The sequence below is a fragment of the Oncorhynchus tshawytscha genome, linkage group LG10 (assembly GCF_018296145.1).
Source record: "Oncorhynchus tshawytscha isolate Ot180627B linkage group LG10, Otsh_v2.0, whole genome shotgun sequence".
In the NCBI taxonomy this organism is placed as follows: Eukaryota; Metazoa; Chordata; class Actinopteri; order Salmoniformes; family Salmonidae; genus Oncorhynchus; species Oncorhynchus tshawytscha.
In genome coordinates, this window is record NC_056438.1 from 59,847,260 (window position 1) to 59,865,845 (window position 18,586).

The window sequence follows — 18,586 nt, forward strand, 5'->3', positions numbered from 1 at the left end:
AGAGGCATCTATCATTATTCATGGATTGTTATGTAAGTATAGTCAGCAGTCCAGGAAAACATGAGAAGCGCCATTCGTGGTAGGCATTCACTTTAGGCTAATATCTTTCTCCCATATCTGTCCCCCAGTTTGAAACTCCCCTCGAGGGGATATAAATCAGAAAAAAGTATACATCAAATCTAGATAAAGTGCAAGTACATAATATGATCTACCAGTATGAGGTCATCAACAGCACTGGTGTGAGTTTTTTTGCTCAGGAATATTGTAAATTCCTCTCTTGTAAAACTCCCTCATGCAGTGCTGTTGATCCCCACAAGGTGTCCCCCTAGGACCAGTGGTTTACATTGGGATAATGTGGAATCTACTGCCTCACAGGTGGACTTATTAGGTAGTACAGTGTATATATATACCTTTATTTAACTAGCCAAGTCAGTTAAGAACAAATTTGTATTTTCAATGACAGCCTAGGAACAGTGGGGTAACTGCCTTGTTCAGGGGCAAACGACAGATTTTTACCTTATCAGCTCGGGGATTCGATCTTCCAACCTTTCAGTTACTAGTCCAACGCTGTAACCACTAGGCTACTTGCCACCCCATGTGAGTAGACCATGTATTTTTAAGATACTTTTGATCATGAAGTGTATTTGAACACCTGCTCGTCTCATTCCAAAATCATGGACATTAATATGTAGTTGGTCCTCCCTTTGCTGCTATAACATCCTCCACTCTTCTGGGAAGGCTTTCCACTAGATGTTAGAACATTGCTGGGGGGACTTGCTTCCATTCAGCCACAAGAGCATTAGTGAGGTCGGGCACTGATGTTGGGTGATTAGGCCTGGCTCACAGTCAGCGTTTCCAATTCATCCCAAAGGTGTTTGGTGGGGTTGAAGTCAACGCTCTGTGTAGGCCAGTCAAGTTTTCCTACACCGATCTCGACAAACCATTTCTGTATGAACCTCGCTTTGTGCACGGGGGCATTGTCATGCTGAAACAGGAAAGGGCCTTCCCCAAACTGTTGCCACAAAGTTGGAAGCACAGAATCGTCGTTTGCTGTAGCGTTAAGATTTCCCTTCATTGGAACTAAGGGGCCTAGCCCAAACCATGAAAAACAGCCCCAGACCATTATTCCTCCTCCACTGAACTTTACAGTTGGCACTATACATTCGGGCAGGTATCATTTTTCCTGGCATCCGCCAAACCCAGATTTGTCCGTCAGACTGCCAGATGGTGAATCGTGATTCATCACTCCAGAGAATGCGATTCCACTGCTCCAGAGTCCAATGGCAGTGACCTTTACACCACTCCGGCCGACGCTTGGCATTGCGCATGGGGATCTTAGGCTTGTGTGCCACAGCTCGGCCACTGTCCCACTTCATGAAGCTCTCAACAAACAGTTCTTGTGCTGACATTGCTTCCAGAGGCAGTTTGGAATTTTGTAGTAAGTGTTGCACCCGAAGACAGACAATGTTTACTCACAATGCTCTTCAGCATCCGGCGGTCCCGTTCTGTGAGCATGTATGGCTTACAACTTCGTGGCTGAGCCATTGTTGCTCCTAGATGTTCCCACTTCACAATAACAGCACTTACAATTGACCGGGGCAGCTCTAGCAGGATAGACATTTGAATGACTTGTTGGAAAGGTGGCATCCTATGACAGTGCCACGTTGAAAGTCACTGAGCTCTTCAGTAAGGCCATTCTACTACCCATGTTTGTCTATGGAGATTGCATGGCTGTATGCTCGATTTTATACACCTTTCAGCAACGGGTGTGGCTGAAATGGCCGAATCCACTATTTTGAAGGGGTGTCCACATACCTTTGTATACACGTATAGTGTATCTGAACTGCAAATGTAATATCAGTGAGTGAATATTGTATTGCAACGAATAGTTCACAAAGGTGGGAGCTGATAACACAAACAATCTAAACAGCACATTATTTATGTTGCCCAATTGAATATATACGCCCAATGTGTAATTTAACAAATTCTGTAACTACCTTTGGGTGGTATTTAATCTGCTCATAATCCACTATGTTTACATCCTGCACATAATCCCTGACCATGGCACTGGAAATAGCAATGGTATGCAAGAGAAAGGAGTGTATCTCTGGATGAATCTGGGTTATGTTTGCTCGGGTTGGGTGTGGCACAAAATGGCCTGCTGGGGTGTGGGGAGTCTGTTTTTGGATGAGATGGATGGATGTGTTTTCAAACACTGTGATCTGCCAGTTACATTCCACTTTTTCTCTCTGTCAACAAATGCTCATACAGCCTCCTTTATTTGCAGCTAATTAAATCAAGATTCAGTGGATCCCTGCACATTCATATACTGTTTGTGTGGTCTTATTATCATGGCCTTAATGCAATATTACATTTTACTGTGAAACAAATCAGTGGTCAGTTGAAGAATGGACATCATTCAGGAATCACAATTATTGTATGATGCTGTATTTTGAAAGAATTGTCAACTTTGTCTAGAGCATTTCCATCAAAGGAGCCAACATGTGAAGTTCATGGGAGCATACCGAATTTGGTGTGAAATGAAAGCTAAGAGTATATATTTTGGGGATATGAAGGCAAAGATCCATTTTGCAACAATTTTCCTTCTTAAAATTAGGCATAAGTAAAGGGACAGATTTCCAGATAAACAGATGGAACAAAGGTTTTAAAAAACATCTATCAGTTAAAGTAATATAAAAGGCATCAGAAATGCATTAAAACGCAATAATGTTGACATAAAGACCCCTGCCAACTAATATGAACACTCATATTTAGTTTGAGAAATTGTTTACCTTGTGTAAATTTAAGAAATATTGCCGTGTGCCTTGTAATTCTGTTTACCAAAAACTCACAATATATTTTCTAAAGTTCACAGAAGTAACAATTAATGGTAGACCTATCAATTAGTTATAGTGATTTTACTGATATCAATTTTGTTTATGAATTATTAAGTGATTGAAACTCGTAATTCCGATACCAAATTGGTAACGGAACTATCAAGAATGTGAGTAACGGAATTGCTTCAACTGAATTGGCTACAATGGGAAATCATAATAGTCACAAGCCACATTTGGGTCACTTGCTACAGTCCTCCCTTCCACTGGCATACTGTTATGTTAAACTCATAACTGTTTTTAGACTGTAAATCTCTCTGGATAAGAGTGTCTGCTAAATGACAACATTTTTAAATGTGGTCAAACCAAGAGTGTTAAAACAGTCTGAATCTGGACAACCCATCCCTCTCTCTCACTCTCCAGTTAATGTAACCTCTCCTGGATCTTACTGACAACTGCCCATGAGCCCCCTCTCCATTCCATTTACTGTAACCAGCAACCTCACCGAATGAGCATCGAACGACACCAGATGTCCATGGACATTGAAAAGTGGTTGACATTTGGTCAGGCTCAGTCCACGCTGGCATTGATGTTAATGTCCACAGACAGACCAGACTGGGCCAAATCTGAACCTATTAATTTGGATAGCTCAATACAGTACAGTGAGCACAGTACTGTACAATACAGTACAATATAGTACAGTGAATAGGGCACAGTACCGTACAATACCATACGGTAAAGAAAAGTAGAGTATAGTAATGTTTATTGTACTGTACTCTATTGTACTGAACTATACTGTACTGAACTCTAGCCTACTCTGCTGTGCTGTATTGTACTGCTCTGTACTATACTGTGCTCAGCTGTGCTGTCCAAACCTGTGAAACATGAGGAGAATGACATTCATATCCATAATTATGCATTTCTGTGTAGTACCGATCAGGGATCCATGATGTAATTCCATTACCGGGTGTAAATCCACTTCACTTACAGTAGTTCAATAACCAAAATGTATTTTTTTCAAACTCAAGGTGCCACGATATCTAAGGAATTATTGAGGTATTGCTCAATTGAGGAAGAGTATCTCATGATATGCTGTAGACCACACTATTACCTAGAGAGTTTTGTATTTTTGTATCTGTATTTCTTGTAGATGTCTACATACCACCACAGACCGATGCTGGCACTAAGACCAATGAGCTGTATTCCGCCGAAAGCAAACAGGAAAATGTTCATCCAGAGGTGGTGCTCCTAGTGGCCGTGAACTTTAATGAAGGGAAACTTAAATCATTTTTACCAAATTTCTATCAGCATGTTAAATGTGCAACCAGAGGGAAAGAAACTCTGGACCACCTTTACTCCACACACAGAGACACGTACAAAGCTCTCCCTCCCCCTCCATTTGGCAAATCTGATCATAATTATATCCTCTTGATTCCTGCTTACAAGCAAAACAATAAAGCAGGAAGCACCAGTGACTCAGTCAATAAAAAAAGTGGTCAGATGAAGCAGACGCTAAGCTACAGGACTGTTTTGCTAGCACAGACTGGAATATGTTCTGGGATTCTTCCAATGGGGGAGTACACCATATCAGTCATTGGCTTCATCAATAAGTGCATCGACGACACCGTCCCCACAGTGACCGTACGTACATACCCCAACCAGAAACCATGGATTGCAAGCAACATCCTCAATGTGCTAAACGCGAGAGCTGCCGCTTTCAAGGAGCGGGACTCTAACCCGAAAGCTTATAAGAAATCCCGCTATGGCCTCCGACGTAAGCATCAATATAGGACTAAGATCGAATGGTATTACACCGGCTCTGAAGCTCGTCAGATGTGGCAGGGCTTGCAAACCATTACAGACTACAAAGGGAATCACAGCCGAGAGCTGCCCAGTGACCCAAGCCTACCAGACGAGCTAAACTACTTCTTTGCTCGCTTCGAGGAAAATAACACTGAAACATGCATGAGAGCTCCAGCTGTTCCAGATGACTGTGTGATCACACTCTCCGCAGCCGATGTGAGTAAGACCTTTAAACAGGTCAACATTCACAAGGCCGCAGGGACAGACGTATTACCAGGATGTGTACTGCGAGCATGCGCTGACCAACTGGCAAGTGTCTTCACTGACATTTTCAAACTGTCCCTGTCCGGGTCTGTAATACCAACATGTTTCAAGCAGACCACCATAGTCCCTGTGCCCAAGAACACAAAGGTAACCTGTCTAAATGACTACTGACCCGTAGCACTCATGTCTGTAGTCATGAAGTGCTTTGAAAGGCTGGTCAAGGCTCACACCAACACTATTATCCCAGAAACCCTAGACCCTCTCCAATTTGCATTCAGCCTCAACAGATCCACAGATGATGCAATCTTTATTGCACTCCACGCTGCCCTATCCCACCTGGACAAAAGGAACACCTATGTGAGAATGCTATTCATTGACTACAGCTCAGCGTTCAACACCATAGTGCCCTCAAATCTCATCAATAAGCTAACGACCTTGGGACTAAACACCTCCCTCTGCAACTGAATCCTGGCCTTCCTGATGGGCTGCTGCCAGGTGGTAAGGTTAGGTAACAACACATCCGCCACGCTGATCCTCAACACAGGTCCCTCAGGAGTGTGTACTCCGTCCCCTCCTGTACTCCCTGTTCACTCATGACTGCACGGCCAGCCACGACTCCAACACCATCATTAAGTTTGCTGATGACACAACAGTGGTAGGCCTGATCACCGACAACGACGAGCCAACTTACAGGGAGGAGGTCAGAGACCTGGCCGTGTGGTGCCACGACAACAATCTCTTCCTCAACATGATCAAGACAAATGAGATGATTGTGGACTACAGGAAAAAGAGGACCGAGCACACCCCCATTCTCATCGACGGGGCTGTAATGGAACAGGTTGAGAACTTCAAGTTCCTTGGTGTCCACATCACTAACAAACTAACATGGTCCACGCACACCAAGACAGCCGTGAAGAGAGCATGAGACTTAATAGATTTGGCATGGGTCCTCAGATCCTAAAAATGTTCTACAGCTGCACCAACGAGAGCATGGTTGCATCACTGGTTGCATCACCGACTGGTATGGTAACTGCTCAGCCTCTGACCGCAAGGCACTACAGAGGGTTGTGCGTACTGCCCGGTACAACACTGGGGCCAAGCTTCCTGCCATCCAGGAGCTCTATACCAGGCAGCATCAGAGGAAGGCCCTAAAAATGGTCAAAGACTCCAGCCACCCTAGTCATAGACAAGTCTAGGTCCAAGAGGCTTCTAAACAGCTTCTACCCCCAATTCATAAGACTCCTGAACATCTAATCAAATGGCTACCCAGACTATTTGAATTTTCCCCACCCGCCCACCCTGTCTTTTACGCTACTCTCTGTTATTATTTATGCATAGTCATTTTAATAACTCTACCTACATGTACATATTACCTCAATTACCTCAACTAACTGGTGCCCCCGCACATTGACTCTGTACCGGTACCCCCTGTATGTAGTCTCTCTATTGTTATTTTAATGCTGCTCTTTAATTACCTGTTCCTTTTATTTCTTATTCATATTTTTTAAACCGCATTGTTGGTTAGGGGCATGTAAGTAAGCATTTCACTGTAAGGTGAAATACCTGTTGTATTTGGCACATGTGACTAATACAATTAGTTTTGATGTCATAGCTGACACACTCCTTTTTGCAGACATCTTTTAAACTTAATTCGGAGGAGATATTTGAGTGTTTGGAAAACATGGTCGCATTAAAACCTGAGGGGAGATTTTACCATAATTCTGTTACCAAAGTTTTCATCTTCAAAGTTCTTCCACTAAATTTGTTTTGTACATTTTTAAGTATAAGTTGTTACAAGTAGTCATTGTGCATAGACTTGTATGGTTTGTTAAACTTTGAAATCAAGGTTTTGTGTTTGGTAAACATTTTAATGTAAAAAAACGGAGTCAACGCATAATTCCATTATCATGGAATTGCCCTCTAAAATGTCTACTCTGAATTAGGCATGCGAATTCTTTTCATTTTGGCTGTGATTCAAGTGCTGACATTTCTAGAGACCTTTGGACCGAAGTAGTCAATGTTGACACCTGATACGGCTCTGGGTGGCAGAGTTTGGTCAGGGAGAAACGTGAACAAGCTCTTTTTCACGAAGAAACATGTTGTCGAAGGGGATCACAGAGGCAACAGCAGCAGAGCAACAAGTCTAACTTTTACATCAAGAGCCGCACACTGGACGCACGAGTCGTTCCATTGCCAGGATCAAAGGATCCGCAGTGTTTCATGCGTGGAGAGTGCATATTATTTCATTACGATCTAGAAAACATGAACTTGAACTGCGAGTTACTATTTGAATTCAGCATCTACAGGGATTGTTGAGGTGGAACATGGCGAGGGGGATGAAGGGAGCTCATCCCGCCGCTTTATTATGTACTTTTACGCTCTTGCTTTGGGGGGACGTTTACGCGCAAGTGTCTTTTAACGAAATAACGGGGTTTAGTTTGAGTCCTCCGTACTTCAACCTCGCGGAGGGGTCCCGGATCTCCGCCACCGCAACGTGCGGTCAAGATGAAACCGGGAGACCGAGATCTGATTTGTACTGTAAACTTGTCGGAGGACCTACATTCGGACTTCCTAGTCAAACCATACAGGTGAAGAGTGAACCAAATTGACAATTTTATGATTGTGGTTTCATTTTGAAACGTTAATATTGTTGACAACTTTTCTGCCTTTGCTTTTTCAGACAGCTAATAATGTTTACAGTTCAAATGTAAGTTGCAAGTATGCAAGAAATTGGCATGATGAGTGCGTGCGTAAAATACTAAATATTAATGCGCATGTGTTAATAGAGTTGTTCTGAATATGAAGTGAATGGAAAGCCTACCAACAGAGAAACAACAATCCATAAAATCGTATTTGTATTATCCAATCGAAATGGAATCAAGTTGGTTCCTTGCAAACTAGTGATTTTCTTATGATTTTGCCTTCCATACATATATATATATATTCCCATGTGAACTACCATATTTAGTTACACTGTTATTACAGTTGAATCAATGCTCCTTGCTTCCTTTCTCTTGCGCCCATGCTCCAGAATGAGTCACTATAGCACTATGGGAAACATGCCTGCTCTAACCAAGTTTACACCATTGTGTTTAACTCCTGAGGTCTCTAAAGTGAATGCCCTCTTAATAAACTTGCCCCTTCAGGAGTTTGAATACCTTTGGGACACTTAAGGCCCAGGGGCTTTAGAACCTACACAAACAAGGTCTATATATAGCTTTTTACCATTATTGTATAGAAAGACTGTTACAGTAATTTCAGATATCATTTTTACCGTTGTTCACACTATGCATGTGATTACTTGCACTGTCTGCAAAGTGTTTGTCTATGTTTGCATGTTTTGTATTTTGTGTAACTTTTATGTACGTTGTGACTGGCCTATTCATGGACTTGAATACATCTGGACTCTTTATATGTTTTTATGTGTTTTGGGCTCAGAGTAACACCATTTAATTTGCCCTTTCCCTGCAGGGACAGTATTGTGACCGATGCAACTCCAACGAGCCTAACAAGGCCCACCCAGTGAGCAACGCAATCGATGGCACCGAGCGCTGGTGGCAGAGCCCACCTCTCTCCCGTGGACCCATGTACAATGAGGTTAATGTCACCTTGGACCTTGGACAGGTGAGTGAGAAACCCTGGTGGTCTTACATTGGTTCCTACTCAGCCAAGTGCTCTACCTTCACGGTAGCTGTTGATTGATTGACAACGTTGACAACGTTACCATGGTGAGAGTATGAAATGTGACAGTGGGATGTCATGGGGTGAATAGAGACAAGGTTTTCCCTTTCTCAGCTAATTCGAGGTGCATTATGTCATTGGTGTGAGGTGGCAACCTGCCTTCAGTGATGTAGACAGACATCACACTACCTAGTGGTCATCTTAAAGAGGGACTGAGAGGATGAATGGCAATGAGTGGGAAGTTAGTTTTTCGGCTTCTTCAGTGCACTGTTCAGTGTTTGAGTTGAGAGTTGAGTTCAGTTGAGTTGAGTTCAGAGTTGATTCTAGCCATCGTCGACATGAGTGTGTGGAGATAATTGCTGAATGCTGATGTGAAGCAGAGTGGCTGTGTGCAATGTTCACTCTAATTTCTTTTGGCACTGAGCAAATTTCTGCGCAGCGCAAACTTGAACATTGTGAAAATTCTGTGCAACTTCCAGCACGCATTTACTGTGAACACTGAGGCTGTACCCGCTTTAAGTTATAGTTTTAACATTGGCCAAGTAGGCTACTCTGGTTTCCAGTGGAGGCTGGTGGGAGGAGCTATAGGAGGACAGGCTCATTGTAATAGCTGGAATGGAATAAATGGAATGGTATCAAACCACATGTTTGACTCCATTCAATTTATTCCATTCTAGCTATTACAATGAGCCTGTCCTCCTATAGCTCCTCCCACCAGCCTCCACTGGTGACTATTTGATCATAATGAAGGCCTACCAGAGTAGCCTACCATCAAAAACAATAGAGAAAATGCATCCCATGACATTTGAACATGGAAATAACTATTCTATCATTCAGCCTACAATAGCAGACAATGTGGTGTTCAATGTAGGCCTACATTCCATGAGACTTTAAAAAAAATATGCAGGGCTTGACATTAACCTGGCTATCCACTTGACCTTCAGACAAGGAGGTGACTGAAAATGTTGTTGTGTTGTTTTGATGAATGAAACCACATTACAAAATAAAATGCATTATTATTCTCATACCATTCTTACAGAGAATCTGACAAATTATGCTACCCTCAGCCTATTGGCTACTTAGCTTATTCAAGCAAGTCTCTAAATACAGCACTGCCTCTTTAAGGGAAAAAAAGCTTTTCACCTGACTTGCTTTTCAAAGATGTCTAGAAATGTACATGTTTTATTCTCTTGTAGGAAGCAAACACTTCCCTATTGCTGACTACAAATGATCTAGCCTAGTGGTTAGAGCGTTGGACTAGTAACTAGAAGGTTGCAAGTTCAAACTCCCGAGCTGACAAGGTACAAATCTGTCGTTCTGCCCCTGAACAGGCAGTTAACCCACTGTTCCTAGGCTGTTATTGAAAATAAGAATTTTTCTTAACTGACTTGCCTAGTTAAATAAAGGTAAAATAAATAAAAATATAACTGGGCTAACAACTCACTAACTAGCAAAGGATATGAACAAAATGTGCACATGTGGCAACATGCAGCTCTAGCTTTAATCTCAAAACAAGTGCATCTACTCATGACAGCTCATGTTGTAAACACAGTCCAGTTCAATGTAAATGGCACAGATCCATATATGGCAATGATCTATTTGCAAATAGGCCTACTGCAGCTTTGATTGGTTATTCCGCACCGTCTGTGTAGAGTACGGGCTGAGTTGTGCATGTCAATGCAATAGAATCCTACTCTGATCCATTATGCCTACAACAAAATATCTTGCATCATTTGTTTTGTTTTGGTATGTTGGATTGAAAGCTAACATTGCATTTATTCGATCACAATTGCCACAATAAAGGGAAATGTTGATAGTGTTAACAGGGAAAACTCAGGGAAAACTGAGGTCACCAAACTTTTCTGAGTCATGATCACTTTCTGAGTCAAAATGCAACCCGAGATCTACCTTTTTTTTTACCATGACTTAAAAAACGTAAGCCTATGCAACATTAACCAAATAAAACAGTACTGTAGCAATGAGGTTTGTGCAGTAAGCTAATAGGCCCAATACATTATCACCGCATATTAGCTTTGCTGGAAGATGCCCTGCCAATGCATTGTTGTTCGGACCATTTAAAAAAACAAAATGTATTTTTTTCGACAAGGTAGGCTATATGATCACACCGGTAATAGATCTGTTGTTGTATTACTTGTGAGGCACAACTGAGTGAGCATACATTTAAATAATTTATATTTTAGTGGGCTGATGATGCCTGCATCTGGTGGTCAGTCTCAGCGGAGGGAGAGAGCAGTAGACTGAGGGTACACTGACACTGAACAAAAAGGGACACCGTCTTCCTGCTGATGGCGGAACTTGAGTCTCACTGCATTATTTCTGCCTCATGCACAAATTCATGTTACTCCTTTGAACAAAGAAAGTGAGATATTCCTTGATATTAAAAAATACCCAAGCCGCTAATTATACAACAACGCAAACACATCAATACGTTTTCCTACTCATTCATTACTGCTGCAGTGCTTGTTGTAGCGCTGAGTGGAAATAGGAATATCGCACATTTTATGGCTTATAAAAGTGTTGACAGTGCTGAGTAGGAATTTAAACATGAACTCACTCATAAAAACAGCAGCTCTTTGCTGTATTCGTTGACATACTCTCTCTCTCTAGTCATGGTTTTAAACGTTTTGAAATCTCACAGTATCAACTTTGCTGTAGCTTTCTTTTAGGCCTGCTATATTACTGCAGACACGTTAATCTGAGCCATCCAATTGGCCAGTGATAGGTCTATAGTGGATTTGATTTTCTCTCTAGGCCTGCCATGAAGGCAGAGTTTGTACCTTCAGACACATGAAATGGTTCAAAATGGCAACAGTTCACCTACCTGGAACAAGGCTTTATCATTTATCATTTGTTTTTTGTCACAAATGTTTGGCGATCGACTAGGAATGCCTTGGAGATCGATAAGTCGATCACTATTGTCCGGTTGGTGACCACAGGTCTAGAAAGTGGAGTGAAGTTCAATCTTGTGCTTCTCTCCATGGGCTGTTATTTCTTCTGTGTGGCAGTCCTGGGGAAGCGGTGCAGCCGTCTCGGGCTTCTGCGCACCCACGCATGCGTGCAGTTTAGAGGGAACATTGGCTGTGTGTATGTATGAATGCATTTGGGATTGCGATTGACTCTCCGCATACAGCCAATGGTGGGTTTTCTTCTGTCAGTCTGCTTATGCTTTAAGTTACAAGTGTAAGTCAACCTGTCTGAGAAAGACGAGCAGCTGTAGTCATGTGAGTGATGTCCCACAGCTGGCTGCGTGCCAGGAAGCAGACTCAGATCATGCTCCTGTGGCTGGAGGATAGGTAACCATTAGGACCTGTGGCTGCAGCAGGAGTTTGGCTCATAGCCCATGAAATTGCACCTTACGCTCAATTGTCCACGGTGAGGGGGAAAAGGGAGAAATTGTGTCCAGGGATTAGGGATCAGAGGGATTTTAAAGTCTGATCTGGGGGAGTAGGTCTGGGTTGGGTGGGTGGAGTGGGTTCAGAGCTGGACCTGTTTTGATTTGGAAACAGGTTTTGTCTGCGGTTAAGGGGTGGGAACCAAATGGAGACACCTATAAAGTAAATCTTCCTAAAAGTGAGTACCACACTTCATCCATGTTCCCCAGGAGCACTGTGGGAAGAGAATGGGTAGCAGTGGCAAATTCTTCCATATCTGTTTTTAGCTGGGCTGAGCTGAGTTGTGCGGAGCAGCGGGGCTTGGGAGAGGCTAAATATAGTGCCCGCATGGCTTGAAAAAGCGAGGGACGTCTGCGTTTAAGATGTGGTAATACTCAGTTTATTTGGGAGCGGGGAAAGTGGCATTACTGCATTAAGGCGTGCTATAAAGGGCACAGGGATGAAGTATTCTCAGAAACTACCAACCACACGGCTCCCCCCTCCCCATTTGTCCCGCCCAAACAGCAACTGACTGATTCCTCACGAAGCCTGGACAAAACAAAACGACCATGGTTTTTGGTATTTTCATGAGATTTAACCCATAAAATGGTCCTTTGGTGAAATATTGTTGACATATATTTGACATTTGTATATAAAAGCATAATTGAGAAATAATTAATAAAAGTTTGGAATTAAAAAGTTCCTTTAAAACTCCATAGTGTTTAATCTGTAGGTGCTAAAAAGCTAAAGAAATGAATGAAGTTTTATGCTTGCTCTGTAATATAAGTTGCATTATGATCTCAATAATAATTTACTTATATCTATTTATGAATATTGAAAAATATAAACATGCATATTGAAAATAAACCATTTTTGATTTGGCAATTAATTGTTGAATATAATATACTCTACAGGCATATCAAAGTTCCAGAGTGGGATCTCTGCTAGCTTAAAAGTTATGGCCCATTTTATACAGAGAAATTGGCGTAGTAGGCAATGTAACCAATAACAGCCCTCCTTTTACTTGTATCATTGCACATCCTGCAAATTAGCAGCAGAGGGCGACCATTTTGAATATATTTTCACATTCATTTAGTTGGAAATGCTTACAAATTGGATCATATCTCTAAAAGTAGCAAAGATCCCACTTTGAAACTTTGATATGTCCATAGAGAATATTATTTTCAACAATTTTTTCTTTGTAGCACCTACAGATGAAACATTATGGAGTCTTAAAGGAGGTCTGTCATAAATATGCCACCAACTTTAATTATTTCTCAATTATTCTTTAAGATATGTTAACAACCTTACAAAGGACCATTCCATGGATTAAATATTTTTTGTTGTCCATGAGGAGTCACTCAACTGTGATCCAGTGAGGCTCCAGACCAAGCTCACCTGGCCCCTCCCCCCTTATGTCATCCATTTGTTTTTAGCTTCCACTAAGTCTTTTGTCAATGCCAAGAATGTATTTATGAGGCTGTGTGTGCTGAGATTCAATCTGCTTTCATTAAAACAGCTGGTTTTATTGGAGTGTTGCCTTCCAAGGTTATCATTTCACAAATTAGAGCAGACTGATTTGGCAGCATTGACCTGAGACTTATCAATTCAATGGAAGGCAAACAAAAAAGCTAGATTGGCTGCCAATCTATGCTAATTTGTTAAACAGCATAGATATTATGTTCTTCACAAAATCATCCCACCTAATAGAGAAACAGCTGAAAACTGAAAAACGAAGTTAAAGCAGTATTCTTCCATGATAATTGTTAAATACTGTATCCCATAGAATAATTAAGTTTGGTAAAGTTGTACAATGTTATTTTGTGGTTATTAACTCTGGGTATGCATTCTTGTGTAGGCCATGTGTTCACATCAGAGGTGTATGTAGATAAGGAAAGGTGTTGTCGATGCCTCTGAAAGAATTCAGTCAACCACACTTCCATGTGCTTTCAGCACAGATGTCTGTCAAATAGTGTTGGTTCCTATAACCCTTTGATGATTTTACAGTCATAATAAAGCATTTGTCAAAATAAGTAAATGTACCTCCAAGAAACAGAAAGATAAAGAATGTCAAGTTTATTTCAGACTAACTTGCCAGATCCCTTTCGCCCTTCTGCTCAGGTTTATTTAATGCTTGGATAGAATTGATCAGATTTATGTTGCCTGATAGAAGCAGTTCAAAGCCTTTGTAGATTCAGTTAAGGCACGGAACATATGATGCGGTCACAGATATTTGTAAGGGCTGGATCCAGTTAAATGAATGGTCTTTGTGGTCTCTTCTAAGACTAACACAGGTGCTTGCTCCTTCCTTCCCTCCCTTTGCCAGTCTTACCTCCATCTCTCCAAGCGGATAAATTAGATAATGGCACCGTCATTGTTTATGTCAAACCAACCAAGTTCAAAGGGAAGCCGGGTGGTTTTTGACGTGGCCATTTCTGACGGTTCTGTAAAGCAGTGGCACGTTTGAAGCAGCACCAATCTGTCAAGGGCTGATTCCAGCTAAGCTTTTGTGGAATGTTGAATGATATAATAATAGCACAGAAAGGTGAACCCATTTCCTTTGTGGATTAACATGGTCATACGTTTGAAGTTTTTAGAAAAGGAAAGAGTCCGAATTGGCCTGGAACTTTGTATTAGACAAAATACAGTATGTCTTTGTATTTACTTGCTATAAATCTTGTAGTCAGTCAGTCAGTGTGAAACAGTACAACTCCCTTGGTTGTAGCTCCTTGTGCAAATCAACCCAACCACACCGTTGGATTATGTTGACTGAGGCGAACAGCTCTCACACTTAAGTAGCCGCCTGCCTGTGTTATCTTGTGGGCTTTTGACCTGTGACCCGTGACAAAGCCTGCCATAAATCAGGAGGTGACTTTCAACTCCCTCCTACTATGGTCAGATCCTGGGTGTAGGGGTGCTTCTTGATTTGTGTACTCTACAGTAACTGGATCTGGTGGAGGGTATTGCCTTAGTCAGTTTGTCTTCAGGGCATTGGAGCAGCTCACCCAGAAAGACAGTCAACACGTTGATTAGAGCCTTCTGCTGTGAGTTTCATGATGCAGTAGATTTGACCCAATAAATGTAATTCAACATCTTGTTCATTTTTTATTGACCTAACGGAGGCACATTTTCTTAATTACAATATAAATTTAAACTCTTCAAAACCACATATGTCCTCCACAAACGAACACAATGAAATCCTCTCCACAAAACAGCCTGTCTACCTGTACAGCGAGACTTGCCCTCCCTTGTTAAAACTATTTACAGGGTGTTGTGGCGACTCTTTGTCCTAGTGAACATTGGCACCACGGATGGATCGGCCCCACAGCCGCCCATGCAGTTTTTTCTGGGGAATGTATTTTAGGAGCCCTGACCACATGTGCTTATCTGCCTGAGTGCCCTGGACCATGTGAGACAGAGATGCCTGGGCTTACTGCTGTCTGTCATACCACGTTACTGAAAGGCCTCTGATTGGTGGGCGCTATCCCATTGAATGGACACTAATTGGTTTGTGTGAAGCTCTGATTGAACCCTGATTGGTTGCTATTTCAGGGGGTTAGGATTTGTTTGTGTGAGATTTGGTATTTGTCATATCATGAACAACACTGATGTGAGGTGGGCTGCGATTGGCTAGGTGTGAGGTACTCATGGTTCTGAATGGTGAGCGTAGGTATCTGATTGGAGAGTGTCTCTGATAAGTAAGAGTTTGTTCTGATAGGTGGGTTTTGATGCTGTACTTGTTCTCTACTCTGTAGGGTTTGGTAATGAGTGTGTGGTACTTATTGCTGGATGGCTGAGTAACTTGATGGTAAGATAAGAAAGTACTATATCAGGATATATATATACAGTGGGGAGAACAAGTATTTCACTACCGATTTTGCAGGTTATCAAATACTTGTTCTCCCCACTGTAATGCTCCGGGTGTCGTGGGTGTGGAGTCAAAATGCAGGAAACAGAGATTTCAATGCTGTGCGTCTTTTAATAGCGCTTAACACACCACAGGGTGCTCACAAAAGTAACGTTCCCAAACACAGGGAAAAATGTACAATGGAACAAATCACGACCAGGCACAAAACACGTACCTCTACAACAGAGCCGAAGGTTACATAGAAATAATCCCGCACAACAACCAGGCGGGCCGGCTGTCTAATAAAGACAAACTAATTAACCCTACACAGGTGCTACCACTAAACATACAAGGAGGGGGAGGAAAAACAATCAGTGGCAGCTAATAGGCCGGTGACGACGACCGCCGAGCGCCACCCGCCCGGGAAAAGGAAACACCCTCGGTCGGACTCGTGACAGTACCCCCCCCCTGACGCGCGGCTCCCGCAGCGCGCCGACACCGGCCTCGAGGTCCCCCCGGAGGACGAGGCGCAGGGCGATCCGGATGGAGGCGATGGAAATCCCTCAACATGGAGGGATCCAAGATGTCCCCCACCGGTACCCAGCACCTCTCCTCCGGACCGTACCCCTCCCAGTCCACGAGGTACTGCAGGCCCCTCACCCGGCGCCTTGAGTCCAGAATGGCCCGGATCGTGTACGCCGGGGTCCCCTCGATGTCCAGAGGGGGGGGACCTCCGGTACCTCACTGTCCTGCAGGGGACCAGCCACCACCGGCCTGAGAGAGACACATGAAACGAGGGGTTAATACGATAATAGGAAGGGAGTTGTAATCGATAACACACCTCGTTTATTCTCCTCAGGACTTTAAAGGGCCCTACACACTGCGGACCCAGCTTCCGGCAGGGCAAGCGGAGAGGTAGGTTTCGGGTCGAGAGCCAGACCCTGTCCCCCGGTACAAACACGGGGCCTCACTGCGGTGGCGGTCAGCACTCCTCTTCTGCCGTCCACTCGCTTGTCGTAGAGAGTCCTGGACGGCCCTCCAGGTCTCCTTGGAGCGCTGTACCCATTCCTCCACCGCAGGAGCCTCGGTCTGGCTCGGATGCCATGGTGCCAGGACCGGCTGGTACCCCAACACACACTGAAAAGGGGACACGTTAGTAGAGGAGTGGCGTAGTGAGTTCTGAGCCATTTCAGCCCAGGGAATGTATCGTGCCCACTCCCCTGGCCGATCCTGGCAATACGACCGCAGAAACCTACCCACCTCCTGGTTCACTCTCTCCACCTGCCCATTACTCTCGGGGTGATAACCGGAGGTCAGGCTGACGGAGACCCCCAAGCGTTCCATGAACGCTCTCCATACCCGAGACGTAAATTGGGGGCCCCGATCAGAAACGATGTCCTCCGGCACCCCGTAGTGCCGAAAGACATGGGTGAATAACGCCTCCGCAGTCTGTAGGGCTGTAGGGATACCGGGCAACGGGAGGAGACGGCAGGACTTAGAGAACCGATCCACAATCACTAGAACCGTGGTGTTCCCCTGAGACGGCGGAAGATCGGTCAGGAAATCTATGGACAGATGTGACCATGGCCGCTGTGGAACGGGGAGGGGTTGTAGCTTCCCTCTAGGAAGGTGCCTAGGAGCCTTACTCTGAGCGCACACTGAACAGGAGGAGACATAACCCTTAACGTCTTTAGCCAACGTAGGCCACCAATACCTCCCCGAAGGCTCCCACTGTCCTCGTCACCCCAGGGTGACCAGAGGAGGGTAGGACGTGAGCCCACCAAATCAGTTTGTCCCGAACACCAAGCGGCACGTACCTTCGCCCCGCTGGACACTGAGGAGGCGCGGTTTCAGCCCGTAACGCCCGCTCGATGTCCGAGTCCACCTCCCATACCACTGGGGCTACCAACTTTGAGGCGGGAAGGATGGGAGTTGGTTCGGTGGACCCATCCTCCGTGTCGTAAAGGCGGGACAGTGCGTCAGCCTTTACGTTCTGGGAGCCCGGTCTATAAGACAAAGTAAACCGGAACCGGGTGAAGAAGATGGCCCACCTTGCCTGACGTGGGTTAAGTCTCCTAGCTGCCCGAATATACTCCAGATTCTGGTGGTCGGTCCAGATGAGAAAGGGGTGCTTAGCCCCCTCAAGCCAGTGTCTCCACACCTTCAGTGCCTTAACCACCGCTAGCAACTCCCGGTCCCCCACATCATAGTTACGCTCCGCTGGGCTGAGCTTCCTTGAGAAGAAAGCGCAGGGGCGGAGTTTTGGTGGCGTACCAGAGCGCTGTGATAGCACGGCACCCACCCCAGCCTCGGACGCGTCCACCTCCACTATGAATGCTAGAGAGGGGTCCGGATGCGCCAACACGGGCGCATCAGTGAACAGCGCCTTCAACTTGTTGAATGCTCCGTCCGCCTCGGCTGACCACTGCAAATGCACCGGTCCCCCCTTCAGCAGTGAGGTAATGGGAGCCGCTACCTGGCCAAAACCCAGGATAAACCTCCGGTAGTAGTTGGCAAAACCCCAAAACCGCTGCACCTCCTTTACCGTGGTCGGAGTCGGCCAATTACGCACGGCACTAATGCGGTCACCCTCCATCACTACCCCCGAGGTGGAAATGCGATATCCCAGAAAAGAGACGGCTCGTTTAGAGAACACGCATTTCTCAGCCTTGACGTATAGGTCATGCTCCAGCAGTCTACCAAGCACTTTGCGCACCAGAGACACATGCGCGGTGTGAGTGGCCGAGTAGATCAGAATGTCATCG

The 18,586-nt window shown here is 44.3% G+C and overlaps 1 protein-coding gene across 5 annotated transcripts in view; it reads left to right on the top strand.

Moving 5' to 3' along the window:
• The first annotated feature begins 6,965 nt into the window (after positions 1-6,965).
• Positions 6,966-18,586, top strand: part of LOC112259612 (laminin subunit alpha-3) — a 118,869-nt gene continuing 107,248 nt past the window's right edge. For 2 of the 5 annotated variants that reach the window (XM_042328809.1, XM_042328811.1), the window contains exons 1-3: positions 6,970-7,489; positions 7,582-7,608; positions 8,373-8,525. In XM_042328809.1, coding sequence (XP_042184743.1) covers positions 7,226-7,489; positions 7,582-7,608; positions 8,373-8,525 — 444 coding nt within the window. In that variant the 5' untranslated portion in view covers positions 6,970-7,225. Of the gene's footprint in view, positions 7,490-7,581; positions 7,609-8,372; positions 8,526-18,586 lie in introns of all 5 variants that reach the window. The other 3 variants (XM_042328810.1, XM_042328813.1, XM_042328812.1) reach the window with 2 other exon arrangements.